The 19943-nt window shown below is 40.8% G+C and overlaps 2 protein-coding genes across 5 annotated transcripts in view; one reads left to right on the forward strand and one right to left on the reverse strand.

The window, feature by feature from the left end:
* Positions 1-2745: 2745 nt before the first annotated feature.
* Positions 2746-19934, forward strand: ANKRD60 (ankyrin repeat domain 60). Of its 4 annotated transcripts, none has more exons than XM_039318465.1 (5): positions 2746-3239; positions 12076-12206; positions 13890-14055; positions 15584-15799; positions 19300-19934. In XM_039318465.1, the coding sequence occupies exons 1-5, from the start codon at positions 2969-2971 to the stop codon at positions 19326-19328; spliced, it is 813 nt and encodes a 270-aa protein (XP_039174399.1). In that variant the 5' UTR covers positions 2746-2968; the 3' UTR covers positions 19329-19934. The 4 variants fall into 4 exon arrangements, with proteins under 4 accessions (XP_039174399.1, XP_039174400.1, XP_039174402.1 ...); XM_039318466.1 differs by having other exon boundaries at positions 12079-12206; XM_039318468.1 differs by having other exon boundaries at positions 3105-3239; positions 12063-12206.
* Positions 12100-19943, reverse strand: part of CUNH20orf85 (chromosome unknown C20orf85 homolog) — a 54271-nt gene continuing 46427 nt past the window's right edge. The window contains exon 4 of the mRNA XM_039318474.1: positions 12100-12183. Within this exon, the coding sequence (XP_039174408.1) occupies positions 12136-12183 (48 nt within the window). The 3' untranslated portion in view covers positions 12100-12135. The remainder of the gene's footprint in view (positions 12184-19943) is intronic.

The raw sequence follows: 19943 nt of genomic DNA on the forward strand, positions 1-19943 counted from the left end.
AGTCCACGAGTCATAAAAGAGCCAAGGTTGCCTACCCCCGACTTAGACCAACTGTGATCCCTGATCTTTCAGTGTCTTGCTGAAGCTACAAATAGAATTAAAAAATAGTTTTTCTTACTGCTTTGGACAAGATAAAAATGAAAAGAAATATAAATAGAAAAATAAAGGAAAGGAAAAGAGGTAGATCAAGGTTTATCTTGATTTTACATTGTTAAAATACAGTACGGTAATACATGCAAGAGATTTGGAAAAACAAACTCAGTCTATGAAGTGTTTCTTAACCTTGGCAATGTTTAGATTCTACAGAGGATAAACAGGATAAACTTTGTATAAAAAGAATTAATATGTGGACTTGCTGGCTGGGGAATTCTGGGAGTTGAAGTTCACATATTTAAAGTTACCAAGGGTGAAAAACACTGGTCTAGTGAGAGCTGCTGGACATAACCTTCCCAGTTTAAAGATTATACTGCGAGTCCCCTAGCTCTGGATAGACATGAACATTTAACTTATACAAAGAATTTACTATATGTACTATTGTAAGAACTACCTCTCCCCAAAAAACCCCTCTTACAGCATGATTTGTTTCGCAGAACAAAAATGTATATGACATAGGCACCTCCTAGGAATCATTCACAGAAATAAATGATCATTGCTTGAGTTAATGATTTTTATTAATGGAATAATATTCTTAAGATTTTGTTAAATTGTGTATTAATATAGACATAAGGTTTTAATTCCAAAAATCTATAAGAAAATTTTTAATTTTGGGATAAACATAGTGGAATCTCTTTAGAAAATCTGTAAAATATGCTTTGTTGCAAGCCGGGTTATTTAGCTAATATCTTAAAATGTCCTTGTTGTAATAAGTAGTTGTCCTGTGAATTGTCCGTTTGTGTCTTTTTTTTAAAAAAAAAAATGATTTAATTTATTAGACTTGTTTAATACATTTTGGACACAATGCTATGAGAGATTGTGTTCCAGGTTGCAAAACAGTTTTTAGATTTTATAATCTTATTTACTTTGCAAGTTTCTAAAATGTTTTTTGAACATCTAAAAATATGTCTTTGGTATTTCAGCATAAAAATGTGTAAACTAAATTCTGCAAGCTGATTCTATATTTAAGTGTTTGAGTAAGTTTTAAACAAAATGCCTCTTCAATGCAAATGATTTTTTTACGTCTGCAGTTACTCTGCAGTGACAGTTCTTTTGTAGTTTCACTTTTTCTAATGCTAGTATCCTACAAATATTTTAATAGTTAAGATTTTTCTAAAATTGTTCAATTTTTGCTTCTGTAAAAAGTTCATTTTTTTCATCACCAAATTTTTGAATGCATGTAGAAATGTTTGAAAAGAACTGTACATAGCCTGCTGTTTAGACATTAAAACGGTTGTTTGATGGCCATGTTAATTTTAGATTAGAATTATTTCCTACACTATCCAACTAAATATGAAAAACCTGTGTGGAGGAAGTTGATGTTTTCATGAAAATACTGTTTAAATAGCATTATTTATGCATGACTAAATAGCTGAAATTTTTTAGTGAAATGACAAATCAAACTTTTCATTAACACCTTTTCTTAGATCTGAGGGGGGTTTTTTTAATAAAAAAAATTAAACAATTTTCTTTTGGTTAAAAATTTTGTAGAATGTTTTCAAACTCTATTCCATAGTTGTATGCAGTAGGGGAAGGAAAATTCTGGACAGTTCAACTTGCTTTGGTTCCCGATATATTTTTGCATTCAGTTTATTAGCTTTGGGTTTAAGTTACAAAGAACTGCACCATCACCATTCATTTCACAATGGCTGTTAAATCTACTTATAAATTAGCACTGAGATCTGTGCAGTACGTTAGTCTTAAAACTGTTTACCTATAATAAAACTGCATGATAGGGTGATGGAACCTTACAGGTTATTCTGTAGGTTAAAAAAAAAACACCAATGGGCACTCAAGGAGGATAGTCACATGCTCTTTTTCAAATAACATAAATGTAATTAAACCTCACAATGAGTTGAAGCTGATAAATAATCACCTCTTCTTACAGAAGCTGCATGGATTTCATTTTGAAATCAAACCTGGTATTATCTGTTGCAACATGGTTACAACTCTTAGCTGCAATTCTGCTGTAGTAGTTAAACCTGTAAAGAATGGCAGTTAGAATCCAAATAGTTGGATAAAGTCTGAATGTGCCACTGATTTTGTAAGAATCTATGTAACTTTCTATGCTTATTTATATCAATAAATCCCACCACTGTTTTATCAAACTATTTGTTGACTCTATTACTGCATATTCTTTTTGAACATCATTTGGTAAACAACGCAGCATTAATCAGCATTTCATTTATTTATTTTTTTCCCCACATTTATTACTATTTAATAAACAGCTCAACATGGTGAACGTATCTAATGCTCTTTCCTCCTCCTATTTTCCCTACAACAATAATCCTGTGAGGTGGGTTGGGCTGACAAAGAGGGACTGACCCAAGATCACCCAGCTGGCTTTCACAGCTAAGATGGGACTAGACCTTATCTCTTAATCACTATCAGGGGTAGGCAACCTTGGCTCTTTTATGACTCGTGGACTTCAACTCCCAGCATGGCTGGCTCAGGAATTCTGGGAGTTGAAGTCCACGAGTCATAAAAGAGCCAAGGTTGCCTACCCCTGCACTAGACCAAGCTGGCTAATTACTACAGGGTGCTGCATTAGTGAGGAAAGCTGACTTGAACTTGATTCTTTGGGGACTCTATCAGCCTATTGGGGTTTTGAATCGTATCTTTGCTTTACCCATGCTTGCTGTAAGAATTTTTTATCCCTTAGCTGGCAGTTTCCAGATGGGTCTCCTAGCTGCCTCATGACATCACATTGGCTAGGTCCCAGTGACTTGGCCGGCAGGCATTGTTCTTCTGTCATGACATCATTGGTCTTGGGAGTTCAGCTGGAAAGAATCTAATACACAATCTTGTTCATAGAATGCAAAGCAAAAGAAAGCCACTTGGCACAAATCCCCAAACCAGAACAGGAACAAGTTCACGTACATTATGGCACCGGCAGTTGCGTTTAGGAGAGCTTTCATCTCCACAGTCACGGCTTTTCAATATCAAGTTACAAATAGTTGAAACTGAAGAATTATTTTCGTTACCTGAATGTCATCGCGACTTAAGTATCGGTAAACTGAAGGGTCGACTCGAGCTTTTTGTTGGGATCCCAGTGAATTTCCAGCGAATTCAGTACCTGGATGAAGGTGAACCCTCTTTTCCACTTAACACAATGTCATAGTCCTCCATGTAATGTCTTACTGACTGAGCTAGCTAGGAATTTTTTTTCTGAATATGGATGGTTTCAAGGGTTATTAGTCAAAAAGGTATCCAGCATAAATGATAAAAATATAATATGTAGCTATATTACAGCACAGGCTTGGGTATGCTTAAAAAAAAAACTTGTACATAGGTAGTCCAAGTTCTGTGCTAATGAAATGTAGCTTCAGTGTCAAGTCAGTCAGGTCATTTTATTTAGACAGAAATGTGTATCTTCGAGTTAATCATTCAAGGCAGCTCATTACCTAGTTGGGTAATGAAATGTTTGCAGGCAAACAACCAAGCTCAGAGAGCACCAAGGACTCTGCAGCTCATACTACAGTAATTGTATTTTTAAAACAATATTGGCATGTACTATTTTAGACCTACCCAGGGGGTCTAAAGACTAAAAACTAGCAGTACAAGGCTTGATAACGTATTTCATTGAGTAAACTAAGGCCAGTTACTCTCTTTGAGTCCAGTCCATCTTATAGGATTGCCATTTCAATATGCACTAGCATGAGAAATGTGGATAAAATAATGCAAAACAAGTAGTGCCATATTTTTTTTAAAGTGTCCTTTGCATTAAAATACCTAAACATCCCAAAACCAATCGGATCAGTCTTGTTTTCAATCAGGTCCTACTCCAAAATGTAACCAACTTCTCTAAGATTGTCTATTTCATCAAATAGTATTTTTGAATGCAAAATAAAAACATGTTCAAGGGTGAGAAGCTTCAAGGGAGAATGTATTCATTCTCTTATCAGCGGTGCTCATAACTTTTTTAGTGTCCAGGGGCTCCCAACTATCTTTTGGGTGGACTACAAGTAGTGGACGGAAAAAAACCCTGCACAGATGAAACAATACTTATTTTAAAATGTGCTACAACTTGTTTAAAAGGCAAAGGCAAATTTCCTTTACCCTTCTCATGTAGTTTCTTATACTGTTTTGTGTCTAATTGCACTCCCTGGGTTTAGTCTATTTCAGTGGTTCTCAACCTTTTTAATGCCGCGACCCCCAACCGGTCGTAAGTCGAGGACTACTCAACTGGTCGTAAGTCGAGGACTACTAAACTGGTGCAGCATCGTTTGCAGAATGGAACTTTTGGCGGGCTCAGCGGGGCAGAGACAGCCTGGACAATTCCTATTGGCTTTTGAAAGCTAATAGAATTAGACTCTATTCAAGAGAGTCTATTCTATTGGCTTTCAAAAGCCAATAGAATAAAAGGGAGTAGCACAGCTAAGGAAAAGAGGAAAAAATGGCGGACTGCATTGTTTGGCGACCCCCATGAAATGGTCCTTCGACCCCAAATGGGGTCCCAACCCACAGGTTGAGAACCACTGGTCTATTTCAAAGCAATGTTTTATTGTCAGCCTTAAGTCCTTACTTCTTAAATCCTTGGGCATTTTTCAGTAAGAATAAGTACCGTAAATGCCGGCGTATAAGACGACTTCCGCGAGCGCTGAAATCGGCGCCAAAGACGGGGGTCGTCTTATACGCCGAGTCATCTTATACGCCGGAAATACTGGTAGTTTCCGGCGTATAAGACAACGTTCTAGGAATGCGGCCCGGCTATAAAGACGGGGGTCGTCTTATACGCCGGGTCACCTAATACGCCGGCATATACGGTACACTTTTTCTTATTTGGATAAGACTTCAATTTTCTGATGGAAGCTTTTTTTTTTCTTTTGTAATGCTTTGACTGAAATTGCTCATCCACTATATTAGTCTTGATTTACCTTTGTTTTGAATTCTGATGAAGTTTCTGTTACTGTCATTTTAATTTCCTTTTCAACATTCTTTTTATTCTGTTGTTTATTCTTGATCAAAAGTGACGTGTTAAAATGTCCTTAGAAAAATAAGCATACACTTTATACACAATTGTATAAGCATACAATTTTTATAATATAAATTGTATACCTTGGTGGATTCAACAATGTTGTGACCTATTGTTTTACCTATTGTGTTTCAGAACGTATTTATTCACATAATCTAAGGCAGGGGTCTTCAAATTTGCCCCTTTTATGACTGGCTGAGGAATTCTGGGAGTCCACAAGTCATCAAAGGGCCAAGTTTGAAGACTCCTGATCTAAGGTCTCCTATGGGCAAAGTATGACTGCAGAATTTGCTAAAGCTACTAAAGCTGCAGTCAACATGAATTATTCAGCCACTCTTGGAAGACAATAGGTGGGCATTCTTGTCTAAGGATAACTTCCTGACCACATCCTCTTATGATTCTACAATAAATGCTCCCATCTTTTCTTGATGTTAAACAGCAGAATGTTTCTGTTTCAAGTGGCGTCTAAACCCTTTTATACAGGTTTGTCCTGATCCCTCCACGTAATGTTTAATGAATGCTCCCTAAATCACTTTCCTATTTATGCACTGTATTTCCTCAAATCTGCTTGGCCAACTTGTCCTCTATGTCAGAGGTCCCCAACCTTTTGGGCTCCAGGGTTCGGTTCCACGGAGAGAGGTTTTTCCATGGACTAGAGGGTGCGTGTTTTTGTGTGCTGTCTGCATCCCACAGATGGGGCTTTACTTGTTTGTGCGGACCAGTTGCTGGCATGCTGCGGCCCGGTATTGGTCTACGGACCGGGGGTTGGGAACCCCTGCTCTGTGTGGCAAGGCAATATTTCAAACTATGTTTCCTTGGCTTGCCCAGTGCTCAGTTTTCTACATAATCCTGATTTCTGAACCTCACAGTTTGGATGAACATCAGAGCTTCTTCCAGCATTGTGTACAGGCCACCTTGGGAATGCATAATGCCTACAACTTTTCCACCAGATTAGCAATTTGTCTACAGTCTGTTTGCCTATTGCAAACCCAGCTGTGTAAAGGTAAAATTAAGCTCCCCGGCTTCATCAAGATATCTCCTCTGTAAAATAATATTTGAAGAATTGCTCTTACTTTAGAACAGTGTCCTCTTTAAGATTTTCTGTTTCCCCTGGCCTAATACATGGAAAAACACTACCCTGACAGCTGGCTTCTGCTTTTATTAATTTCTTTCAGGTGCTTAAGATTAACTATTTTCTAAAATTCAGGACTTGTACTAAGAGCATAAACATGACTTCTGGCAAGCAAGCCAGTTGTCGTTATTTGTTAACACTCTTTACCTCTCCTTTGATAGGTTGTAATTTCCTGTCAATTCCATTACTTTCAATTTTATTTATCTATAAAGCTAAATGAATTACTGTCAGATGGGGAGAGGGACAGACATGACTATTCTGACCACCTCACCACTTTCTGTTTATCCTGACTTTTGGGCTAGGACGTTCTTTGTTTATGGAGCTAGGCTCTATTACAAAACCGCCTTCCTCCTAAACACTTCTCAAGTTTACTGATTATGCATCTAGTTCTTTGTTTCCTGGTCATTTGCTTTGCTGGATTCTGAATCCTCTGAAACTGACATGGAAGTCCAGATTTGGAACTGAACATTGTGCTAGCCCAGGCACGTCAAACTTGCAACGTCATGTGACGTCGCGCAACATATCAGGCTGGTTTTGCCATTGTTGGCAATGGGGTGGGTGCGGCTTCCACGTGATGCGTCCGGTCCGTAGGCTGGCAGTTTGAACCCCCCCCCGTCTTAGCCACACTCCACGTAAGTGAGAGGGTGGTGCAGTAGCTCAGTAGTTAAGACGCTAGGCTCATTAGCTGGAAAGCTGGCCGTCCAGGTTCAAGACCTGAGCACCACATTTATTTATTTATTTATGAGACTTATATACCGCTTTAAGTGCAAGCACTCTCTAAGCAGTGTACACCAGTAAGCAATGTATGTATGTATGTGTATATATATATATATATATGTTTTCTGAGGTTTTCGCGGGTATTTGTATATAGGTCTTTGGTTGTTCGGGTTTTCTCCCGCGTAAAATTGGAAGTGTCTTGGCAACGTTTCGACGAAGTCACATTCGTCATCTTCAGGCTGGTGTTTTTAGCTTCTTGCTTTGAGCAGCAATGTGTGGTTTTAGCTGTTTCTTCCTTTTAACTGCCAGTGAGGGTATGAACTGATTGGATGGGAGCTTGGCTGTGTTCTGATTGGGTGGAGGTGTGTTCTGAATGGTTAGGGGCTTGGCTGTGCTCTGATTGGCTGGGGGAGTGTTCTGTTTGGTTGTGCTCAGGTTAGTCTGAGTTGCAGAGGGGTTTAAGATTTTGGGGTTAGGGAGTCGTTTGTCAATAAGGGCAGGTTTCCAAATGGCTGGTAGGCGGGAGGTATCATCTCGCTTGTTCATGCTGTGTGGGCGTTTTTCTATCTCGATGGCTTCTCTGATTATTCTGTTATTAAAATGTTCACTTTTGGCAATGGTTCTGGTATTTTTAAAGTCAATTTCATGTCCTGTGGCTTTAAGGTGTTGGACCAGGGAAGATGTTGGTTCCTCTTTTTTGACTGAGTTCTTATGTTCTTCAATGCGTGCACTTATTCTTCTGTTGGTTTGTCCGATGTATGTGGTGGGACAAGTGGTGCATGGGATTTCGTATACTCCTTGATTTTCTAATTCAATTTTATCTTTGGGGTTTCTAAGGATGGTGGATATTTTTCTGTTTGTGCAGAATGCTGTTTTGATGTTGTGTTTATGGAGGATCTTACTGATTCTGTCTGTGGTGCCTTTTATGTATGGGAGGAGGGCTTTGCCGTTTTCTTGTTCTTTGTCTTGGATTTTAGTGGGGGTTTCTTTTTGGATTAGGTTTGTAATCTTATTTCTATGGAATCCATTGGATGTTAGTACATTGGTGAGAGTGTGTAGTTCGGGTTTTAGGTGTTGTTCGTCAGCTAAGCGTTTTGTTCTGGAGATGAGTGTCTTGGCTACAGAGTTGATCTGTGCTGGGTGGTGGTGTGAGAGAGCGTGCAGATAGCGGTTTGTGTGTGTTTTCTTCTGGTAGATGGTGTGTCCTAGGGAGCCATTGGATTTCTTGTAGACTAAGACATCCAGGAAGGGAAGTTGGTTGTTAGCTTCTGTTTCCATGGTGAACTGTATTTTGGGGTGTAGGCTGTTGAGGTGTGTGAGGAAGTTGTCCAGTTTTTCTTTCCCATGTGGCCAGATTATGAAGGTGTCGTCTACATATCTGAGCCAGAGTTTGGGTTTGTGATCCGATTTTTCTAGAGCTTGGGTTTCAAAGTGTTCCATGTAGAGGTTGGCAATGACAGGTGAGAGGGGTGATCCCATGGGTGCTCCTTCTGTTTGTTTGTATTTTTGTCCATTATAGATGAAGTATGTGTTGGATAGGCAGTGGTTGGTCAGATCTAAGATGTGTTTGGGGGGGTTATATTTGTTTTGAATAGCTGTCAAGGCTTCTTTGATAGGCACTTGGGTGAAGAGGGATATGACATCGAAGCTCACTAGTAGGTCGCTGGGCTGTAAGTTTTGTTTCTTTATGATCTCTATAAACTGGAATGAGTTTTTTACGTGTGAGGTGATGGATTCTGCATAGGGCTGTAGTTGTTTGGCGAGAAATTTGGCTAGGTTTTGTAGAGGTGAGCCTATGGAGCTGACTATAGGTCTGAGTGGGGTTCCTTCTTTGTGTATCTTGGGGAGACCATAGAGTTTAGGGCATCTGGATGATTTCTCTCTGGGAATGATTCTTTGCTGGATCTCTTCGGTCTAATTCCTAGACCGAATTAACAAAGATCTCCTCACACTCCACCTCAAACTCAGCAACAAGATCCACCCCGCACTTTGGGACAAATCCAAACAACTCGCCGTCTGGAGAGCCGAAACACAGACCACCCTCAAGACAGATACACACACCAACAAACTCCGAAGACTACAAGAACGCCAGAAACAAACCCCTCCTCCCTCACAGCCACACATGAAACAAACAGTGCATAACATCTCAGATAGGATCCTCACCAAAGCCGAAACCAATGTCCTTTCCAAAGGATTCAACTTTGCAGTCGCTCCCAAACACATCCCCACTGAAACCATTATATGTGGAGTTGAAACCAGCCTGACCAAAATCAACCCCGATGACGCTAACAAAATCAGACTCAAAATCACCAACATCCTCTGCACCAGCAAGCCACCCAAAAGCAACTTACCCAAAGAGGAACAGACAGCACTACGTAACCTGAAAGAAGACACCAGCATAATAATCCTACCAGCAGACAAGGGCAACGCCACGGTGGTTATGAACACATCTGACTACCAAACCAAATTAACCAACCTACTCCAAGACTCCACATACAAACCCCTAAATACAGATCCCACCACCTACCTGGAAAAAACCACCAGAACCAAGATAAAAGCCTCCCCCATTAGCGAAGAGATCCAGCAAAGAATCATTCCCAGAGAGAAATCATCCAGATGCCCTAAACTCTATGGTCTCCCCAAGATACACAAAGAAGGAACCCCACTCAGACCTATAGTCAGCTCCATAGGCTCACCTCTACAAAACCTAGCCAAATTTCTCGCCAAACAACTACAGCCCTATGCAGAATCCATCACCTCACACGTAAAAAACTCATTCCAGTTTATAGAGATCATAAAGAAACAAAGCTTACAGCCCAGCGACCTACTAGTGAGCTTCGATGTCATATCCCTCTTCACCCAAGTGCCTATCAAAGAAGCCTTGACAGCTATTCAAAACAAATATAACCCCCCCAAACACATCTTAGATCTGACCAACCACTGCCTATCCAACACATACTTCATCTATAACGGACAAAAATACAAACAAACAGAAGGAGCACCCATGGGATCACCCCTCTCACCTGTCATTGCCAACCTCTACATGGAACACTTTGAAACCCAAGCTCTAGAAAAATCGGATCACAAACCCAAACTCTGGCTCAGATACGTAGACGACACCTTCATAATCTGGCCACATGGGAAAGAAAAACTGGACAACTTCCTCACACACCTCAACAGCCTACACCCCAAAATACAGTTCACCATGGAAACAGAAGCTAACAACCAACTTCCCTTCCTGGATGTCTTAGTCTACAAGAAATCCAATGGCTCCCTAGGACACACCATCTACCAGAAGAAAACACACACAAACCGCTATCTGCACGCTCTCTCACACCACCACCCAGCACAGATCAACTCTGTAGCCAAGACACTCATCTCCAGAACAAAACGCTTAGCTGACGAACAACACCTAAAACCCGAACTACACACTCTCACCAATGTACTAACATCCAATGGATTCCATAGAAATAAGATTACAAACCTAATCCAAAAAGAAACCCCCACCAAAATCCAAGACAAAGAACAAGAAAACGGCAAAGCCCTCCTCCCATACATAAAAGGCACCACAGACAGAATCAGTAAGATCCTCCATAAACACAACATCAAAACAGCATTCTGCACAAACAGAAAAATATCCACCATCCTTAGAAACCCCAAAGATAAAATTGAATTAGAAAATCAAGGAGTATACGAAATCCCATGCACCACTTGTCCCACCACATACATCGGACAAACCAACAGAAGAATAAGTGCACGCATTGAAGAACATAAGAACTCAGTCAAAAAAGAGGAACCAACATCTTCCCTGGTCCAACACCTTAAAGCCACAGGACATGAAATTGACTTTAAAAATACCAGAACCATTGCCAAAAGTGAACATTTTAATAACAGAATAATCAGAGAAGCCATCGAGATAGAAAAACGCCCACACAGCATGAACAAGCGAGATGATACCTCCCGCCTACCAGCCATTTGGAAACCTGCCCTTATTGACAAACGACTCCCTAACCCCAAAATCTTAAACCCCTCTGCAACTCAGACTAACCTGAGCACAACCAAACAGAACACTCCCCCAGCCAATCAGAGCACAGCCAAGCCCCTAACCATTCAGAACACACCTCCACCCAATCAGAACACAGCCAAGCTCCCACCCAATCAGTTCATACCCCCACTGGCAGTTAAAAGGAAGAAACAGCTAAGACCACACATTGCTGCTCAAAGCAAGAAGCTAAAACACCAGCCTGAAGATGACGAATGTGACTTCGTCGAAACGTTGCCAAGACACTTCCAATTTTACGCGGGAGAAAACCCGAACAACCAAAGACCTATATATATATATATATATATATATATATATATAATATATATATATATATATATATATATATATATATATATATATTTACATTGCCCCCAACAATCTGGGTCCTCATTTTACCTACCCCGGAAGGATGGAAGGCTGAGTCAACCTTGAGCCGGTGAGATTTGAACCGCTGACCTGCTGAACACAGTCAGCTAAAGTGGCCTGCAGTACTGCACTCTAACTGCTGCGCCACCATCACGGAGAAGCTCCTGTCCTTGCTCCAACTCCTGCCAACCTAGCAATTCGAAAGCATGCAAATGCAAGTAGATAAATAGGACCACTTTGGTCGGAAGGTAACACTCCCTGACATCATGCTGGCCACATGACTGCGGAAATATCTTTGGACAGTGCTAGCTTGAAACGGAGATGAGCACCACCTCCTAGAATTAGTAACAACTAGTGGAGTAAAATCCACAGAGACTCTTTTAGTTTTTTTTAATCACACAAATGACAGGAAATCAGTTCTGAATCTCTGTACTTGAAAATTCTGGTTTTGGCTGAATTTGATGCAACTGGTTGATACTTTATGCAAGCATTAACACCTTGCAGAATATTACTTCTTCAGGCAAGGGGCACTGTTGAGTCAGACCTCCTCAAGAATTCCAAGGTTAAAAATAATTGGTTTTGAAATCAGACTGATCTTGCAAATATCCAAGAAAAGATCTCATGGTCTTCTTTCTATCCAGAATATCCTCTTTCTCCAAGCCTACTGTTTTCAGTTTGCTTCTACAGCAGATCTTGATGATGAGTCTACTTTGAGGAAACATGAAATCGTCCCTGGAGCAACTCTCACTATGAGAGTTTGGCCAGAAGATTCTTGGGGACAATTGGTGGCTGCAGCTGCAAGTGGAAAGATCAAGAGGGTTAGTTTGAAAGCTTTACAATCACCTGATACTGTTCTATAGAAACTACAATGTGTGTTTTTTTTTTTTTTGAAGGGCTTCCTTTGAGTCAAGGAATGTTTTAATGGTAATTTGGACATAGTACAAAACAAAAAACAGATCATTACTGGAAGCCTAGCACACTGACAAATTGGCCATCAGCAAACACATAGACATAAGCAACATCTACATGCCATTCAAAAGAGACAAGGCAAAAAAGAACAAAAAGACCAAAACACCTCGCCACCAGCAATCAATACTAAGATGAACATAGATTAGCACCACGATTAACATCAGACAAACAGTCAAGAAGTAAACAATAGCCCAGTAATTTGCATTCAGAAATCTTGATAAATTGTCATTCTGAACGCTCACACCTACCTAATAGACTCAGTTTAAACATATCAAAATTCAAAACTGAGGTGTTAAAAGGAATCTTAGCCAGCCAGTCCCTCTTAGAGATTTAGACACCCCTGGCTACTTCAAGATTTTGAGACCCCTACAAATAGAAACAAAAGGCACAAAAACAAAGTAAAATTATCTGAAGATTTTGATTACCTCAGAAAATAAATCAGGATTAGATACGGTGAGTACAGGTAGTCCTTGACTTGCAACAGTCCATTCAGTGACTGTCCAAAGTTATAATGGCAATGAAAAAAGTGACCTATGACCGTTTTTTACACTTATGACCATTGCAGCATTCCCCCATGGTCACATGATCAAAATTCAGACGCTTGGCAACTGACTCATATTTATGACTGACGCAATGTCCAGGGTTCATTGTGATCACCTTTCATAACCATCTGACAAGCAAAGACAATGGGAGAGCCAGATTCACTTAACAACCATGTTACTAACTTAACAACTGCAGTGATTCACTTAAGAACTGTGCCAAGTGCCAAGGAAATCAGGTGATCCAGGCAGTTCAACTGAATATAAAGATTTATTGCAAGCTTAAGCTCTCTACAAGAATATAAGCTGTTAACAGTCAAGGGAATTTAGTGGTAGATAAGAGTAGAAGGAATTCAAGGTGGGCTGGATTAAAATCTCTTATGGGCATGCAGGGACTCATGACTGATGATGCATTTGACCCCTCCATTGGGCTCAGCCTGGTTATCTCCTAAAGAAAGATCATAAAATGGGGAAAGTTCACTTAACCATCTTGCTTAGCAACATAAATTTTGGGCTCAATTGTGGCCATAAGTCGAGGACTACCTGTAGTTAAATAGAAGATCACAGAAAAACCTCACAACAGCAAATGGACAGAGAAAATAACATGGAACTCATTTATAAGTAGCCCTGGACTAGAATTGCTATTTTTTTCTGGTCATTAAACAAATCACAGGATTGTTAAGCAAATCCAGCTTCCCCAATGGGCATTTCTTTGCCGGAAAATCAGCAAGAAAAGTTACAAATCACAAGCATGTGACCACAGGAGGCTGCAACTGATCACAAACGGGAGACCACTCTCCCAAATTGTGATCACTTCACTATGGGGGGTAGTTGTGAGTAAAGACTGTAAATCATTTTTTTCTGAGAGCGGCATAACTTTGAACAGTCATTAAATGAAGGGTTGTAAGTCGAGAACCGCCGTACAACATGTATTGTGTTTCCTTTGCCAGCTTCTCAATACTGAGCCATTAACATTTGCGTCTTTGTTGCCAGTTGCAAACCGTAGGAGTTACACAGACCTCCTCCTTCAGCACTGCAAATTCGAAGCTGATGACGGAAGAAACAAGGAATGACTGGTTAGCGCATCGAGCATTTGTGGCTTTATTTATGACTGCTCACAGAGGCCACACGAGGGCCATGGAATTTCTGCTCCAACATGGTAATGTACTAAGTTCTGAAAGGATTCCAGTAATAGTCTATGCTGATTTTTTCCACACAGGTAGTCCTCAAATTACAATCATTTATTTAGTGACCAAAGTTACAACAGCAATGAAAAAAGAAACGTATGACCATTTTTCACACTTACGACTGTTGCAGCATCCCCATGGCCGTGTGATCAAAATAGCTTACTGGCTCATATTTATGATGATTGTGGTGTCCCAGGGTCATATGATTACCTTTTGCAACCTTCTGACAAGCAAAATCAATGGGGAAGCCAGATTCTAACATACTGCGGCAAGAAAAGTTGTAAAATTAAGGCAAAACTCACTAAACAACTGTCTTGCTTAATAATGGAAATTTGGGGCATAATTGTGATTGTAAATTGAGGAGTACCTGTAATGTAGTACTTCTGCTAAGTTCAAGTTGGCTTAAGACAGTTTAAGCCTAGAGCGGTCACTTGTATTTAAAACTGGGCGGAAGGAAGAATGCCTATTTTTTTCTTATTATTGATTTCTGTTGTCAAGCTTGGGGCTTCCAAGACTGGCATCTTCAAAAATTTCTGTGTCCAAAAAAGCTTTGGATCTTGCCTTTCTCAAATTTAAATCTGCTGGTCATATGGCAAATCAGTTCTGCCTGTAGCTGATCCAGCCTCTCTCCCATAAGCCCAGAACTGCCCAACTTCCAACATCTTGGGCGTGGCATCAGACTATGCGCAAGAGCGATAAGGATCAGGCTGATGTAGCTAAACCCATTTTGTGGGAATGATGAAATGGGCCACTTAAACCTCTGCTTAAGAGGAAAGAACAACTCAGGGTAGATCCCAAAGAGGCTTTTTCACGAGGGAACTGGACTTTCTTGTTTTTCTTTGAAGATGTTTCACTTCTCATCCAAGAAGCTTCTTCAGCTTTGACTGGATGGTGGGGGAAATGGAAAGATTTATACTCCTTGTAGATTGCTGGTCGTTTGCATTCTTTTAGAGAGTTGTTGAGGCCACATGGAGATGCAAATGGGTGTGGAGCCTTCTTGGAACTGTTGAAAGGATTGTGTTGCAGACTGGAGATAGATTATGTCGTATCCCTCCCCCTCTGTTGAGAGAGGGCTGTTCAGTTTTGTCATAGATGGCCTCTTTGATCCCTCTTTCAAACCAGCAGTCCTCTCTGTCCAAAATGTGGACTTTGCTGTCTTTGAAAGAGTGGCCTCTGTCTTCTAAATGCAGATGGACTGCTGAATCTTGTCCTGATGGGTTTGCTCTCCTATGTTATGAAGTGGTTGTTTTGTTTCCCCAATGTAGAACACAGAGCATAAAATAACAGTTAGAAGGCACCTTGGAGGTCTTCTAGTCTGGCTCAAGCAGGAGATCCTATACCATTTCAGACAAGTGGCTCTCCAGGCTGTTAAAAGCCTCCAGCGATGGGGCATAAGAAATGTGTCCCCAGAGGAGACTCTGTCTCTGACTGCATTTTATATGAAACAAACGTTAAACCTAGTCTTATTGAATCCCAGATATGCCTTTTATTGCTTTCCAGGTGCTGATGTAAAACTTAAAACCCCACTGGGTAGGACAGCCCTCCACGTTGCTGTCACTTCGGGCCAGGTTGAATGTATCAGTACCCTCCTTGAATATGGAGCCAGGGCCAGTGACGAGGACAATGAAGGACACAACGCTGTACAGCTGGCCCGGCTGTGGAAACAGAGAGAGAGCGAAAGGAGGCTCTTCCGGCACAGGTGGATGGTACGAACAGGTAGAAGCAGCCAACACCAAAACATCAAATAGAAACTGGAAGTCAAAGCAGATATTTAATTGCACAACTGATGGAAGGATTAAGAACATTTCCCACGTGAACTATAATGAAATACAAAACTTCATTTCTCTACAAAGGTCCTACCCAGCTGTAAATGAGATAGTTATAGCAATGATCGTCTTAAAATTCCTCCATGGTTACTAGTGTCAGGCATGTGCTCCTCATGGCTGAGCAACAGTGTTTTGGGGAAATCTTGCTGCTTCTGTCCGGTTATCCCAACAACCATCAGCCACCTATGGGGTAGGTGAGGCTGGTAGAATAGCCCAAAGTCATCCAGGGAGCTTCCATGACTGAGGTAAACTAGAACAGTGATGGCGAACCTTTTAGACACCAAGTGCCCAAAAACTGCCCCGCCCACCTGCAGGGCCACCTACCACCTCCACGGCCCACCGCAGATCGCCCAGGTGGCCCCACAGCACTATGGTGGCCACGCCCTCCGCCTGAGCCCTGCAGCATCATCTGTGTGTGACGGTGGAGTCTTGTCCCTGCTGCCATATTCTTGGCTGTGCAGCTCCACATGGGCCACGCCCGGGGGGGACTCTTCTCCGGGGGGCTGCTGGTGAGGAGGGGACCACAGGGGGAGGCAGGGCTGGGGCGATGGTGGGTGTCGCCTCTGGCACATGTGCCATAGGTTCGCCACCACTGAACTAGAACTAAGGTTCCTACAGTTCTAGTTCAATCCCCTAACCTCCATACCATACTACCTCTTTTACCTCCCCGATGTAGTTCCAGTATTATATGTAGAATCCACCTGGCAGTATTAAACTGTGTATAATGTGTTGAGTCAATCTTACTCAGGTTTGTGCTCAGATCACTAAGTTCAAACCCTTATAGGAATTCCTATAGAGATCTAGTTCCTGTTTAGATTATAGGGTGATTGGATTGAAGAAAACTCAATAAAACAGTCTGACCGTTTAATACACCACCCTAAATGTTTAGTTAAATTAAAAATTATCTTGAGAAAATAGATCTTCATCTCTTTTTGTCATCACTGTTCTCTCCCCCCCCCCCCGGCTGTTACAAACAATCTGTGTTGCAATTGCAAATCAATTTGGAAAGGAGATTTTCAAATGTCAGGATTTGCAAGTGGGAATACAGGATTCCTTCCCAATGTTTCAGTTTCATACTGTATGTCTGTCGCTCTGTTTCCTGCATCAGGAACTCATGTTTTTAAAATCAGGGTACCAGACCTAGGACTAGGGTTCATTACTAAGAGTATGAATTTTCATCCTGTGAGGAAAACCACAGATAGTTTTACTCACAATAAGTGGTTAGACTTGTAATATCAATCCATCTGCAAGTAATAATAATAATAAAGTTGGAAGGGACTTTGGAGGCCATCTAGTCTCCCTGCTCAGGCAGGAAACCCTATACCATTTCAGACAAATGGCTGTCCAGTCTCTTCTTAAAAACTTCCAGTGTTGGAGCATTCACCGCTTCTGGAGGCAGGTTGTTCCACTGGTTAATTGTTCTAACTGTCAGGAAGTTTCTCCTTAGTTCTAGGTTGCTTCTCTCCTTGATTAGTTTCCATCTGTTGCTTCTTGTCCTGCCTTCAGGCACTTTGGAGAATAGCTTGACTCCCTCTTCTTTGGCAGCCCCTGAGATATTGGAAAATTGCTACCATATCCCCCCCTCGTCCTTTTCTTCATTAAACTAGACATACCCAATTCCAGCAACTGTTCCTTATACTGTATGTTTTAGCCTCCAGTCCCCTAATCATCTTTGTTGCTCTTCTATGTACTCTTTGTAGAGTCTCAACATCTTTTTTACATCATGGTGACCAAAACTGGATGCAGTATTCCAAGTGTGGCCTTACCAAGGCACTGTAAAGTGGTATTAATACTTCACATGATCTTGATTCTATCCCTCTGTTAATGCAGCCTAGCACTGTGTTGGCTTTTTTGGCAGCTGCAGCACACTCCTGGCTCATATTTAGTGATTGTCCACTAGGACTCTGAGATCGCTCTCACAGTTATTACTATTGAGCAAGATACCACCTATACTATACCTGTACATTTGGTTTTTCTTGCCCAAATGTAGAACCTTACTTTTTTCGCCATTGAATTACATTTTGTTAGATAGCGTCTAATGTTCAAGTCTGTCCAGATCCTCCTGTATCTTAAGCCTATCTTCTGGAGTGTTGGCTTTTCCTGCCAGCTTGGTGTCGTCTGCAACTTTGATAAGTTCCCCATCTATCTCCTCATCCAAATCGTTGATGAAGATGTTGAGGAGCATTGGGCCTAGAACAGAGCCCTGGGGCATGGCACCACCTGCTTCCCTCCATGTAGATGCAGTTCCATTGAGGACCACACGCTGAGTACGGCTGGTCAGCCAGCTACGAATCCATCTGGTGGTGATGCTGTCTAACCCACATTTTTCTATCTTGTCAAGTAGTAGGTTGTGATCTACTTTATCAAATCCCTTACTGAAGTCCAAGTAAATTATATCCGCAGCATTCCTCTGGTCCACTAATTTTGTCATTTGGTGAAAGAACGCAATAAGATTTGTCTGGCATGTTTTTGACAAACCCATGTTGGCTTTTAGTAATGACTTTGCGTCTAGGTGTTCGCTGATTCATTGTTTGATTAACTTTTCCAGAATCTTCCCAGGTATTGAGGTCAGGCTGATAGGTTTGTAATTTCCCGGATCCATTTTTCCCTCCTTTTTGAAGATAGGAACTACATCAGCTCTTTTCCAGTCCTCTTTTCCAGTCTCCAGTGCTCCAGTATCCTTGAAAAATATAGTTCAGTGGTTCTGATATCACATCTGCCAATTCCTTGAGAATCTTGGGGTGTAATCCATTTGGTCCTGATGATTTGAACTCGTCTAGGTTAGACAGGTACTCACTTACCATTTTCTTGCCTATCTTAACTTGTGTTTCTATTCTGTTTTTTATGGCACTGTTTTTGATAGGTTGGACTGTTTTTTCCCTTTGTGTAAAGACAGATACAAAAACCGAGTTAAATAGTTCTGCTTTCTCCCTGTTGCTTGTCACCTCTTGCCACTTTCCCCCACTAATGGACCAATCATTTGCTTAACTTTTTTCTTGTTTAAACCTATGTAACTTGAGTTGGGGTGTATTTTTCTGAGTGAGTGCATATGCTGTAAATTTTTCTTGACTTTGTTGGAAGTGAAATAAGCTGTTTGCAAATTTGCCACCTGAGCAAAAGCATTTCATAGTTTACTTTCTGGTAAAAATTCATACTCTCTTGTTTGAAATAGTTTTTTATCCATTCCAATATTAACAATATCGAGGGAGATACATGACCACTTTGCCTGTCTTTAGGAAAGTTATTAAGATCTGGTTTAGCCTCCAGCCTCAAGGATTACCTGTAGTACAGAGAAATGGAGAGGTAACTTTTTCAAATGTTTTGGTACAAAACTGTAACTGAATAAGCATGTATATTTATTATTCATTAACTCTATCTCTATTCTTCTAGGGAGCAAAAGGCAGATAAAGGATCTTTAAATATCCCCTTCCCAGACTCTGGTAGACCAGCTATGTTTCAACAAAGTTATTACATTCCAAACCATCCATATTGTGTCTTGAATTATTACTGAATTGTTCACCCTGGTTCTTTATGGCTTCAGCTAACCACTAAATCAGGGGGCCTTCCACTCCTAATTTTAAACTATATCACTAACCGAAGACAAATCTCCTTTTTTGAATATCTCTTCCTGCTTGAACAATTGGAGTGTCATTCTACCAGTGTCCACCAGAGGGAGCGCAAAGACTGGACATCAATCCATAAACTTTTTTGATATACACTTGAGAGCAGGAAAACCTTCAAAATTTGGCAGAACCAAGTTTGGCTGAAGAAATGACAATGGCACTGGAACAAATGAATCCAGGTTGTGTTCTGGATTTTAGCTACCAAATGATGGTTGTAATCACAGGGCAAAGCAAGAAATAAGGAAGACCTCTTTGGCTACCATGCTCTTGTCTCTTACTTCATAAAATATTCAGGTATATCTCCATATAACATATATACTATTTTGTAAGCCCAAATGTAAAAATGTCCATATGCCTTCTGTGATTTGTACAGCCTGTTTTCTTCCTTAAAAAAAAGACACATCCACCCAC

The sequence above is a fragment of the Crotalus tigris genome, unplaced genomic scaffold (genome assembly GCF_016545835.1).
Source record: "Crotalus tigris isolate CLP2741 ecotype Arizona unplaced genomic scaffold, ASM1654583v1 scf7180000021368.232200, whole genome shotgun sequence".
NCBI lineage: Eukaryota > Metazoa > Chordata > Lepidosauria > Squamata > Viperidae > Crotalus > Crotalus tigris.

What these genes read in the sequence shown, in the direction of transcription:
- ANKRD60 (XM_039318465.1), top strand. Translation starts at nt 2,969, where the DNA reads ATGCAAAGCAAAAGAAAGCCACTTGGCACAAATCCCCAAACCAGAACA. An exon ending in AATTCAGTACCTGGATGAAG is followed by an intron (nt 3,240 to 12,075) that starts GTGAACCCTCTT and finishes TTGCTTCTACAG; the next exon opens with CAGATCTTGATGATGAGTCT. An exon ending in CAGGTGGATGGTACGAACAG is followed by an intron (nt 15,800 to 19,299) that starts GTAGAAGCAGCC and finishes CTATTCTTCTAG; the next exon opens with GGAGCAAAAGGCAGATAAAG.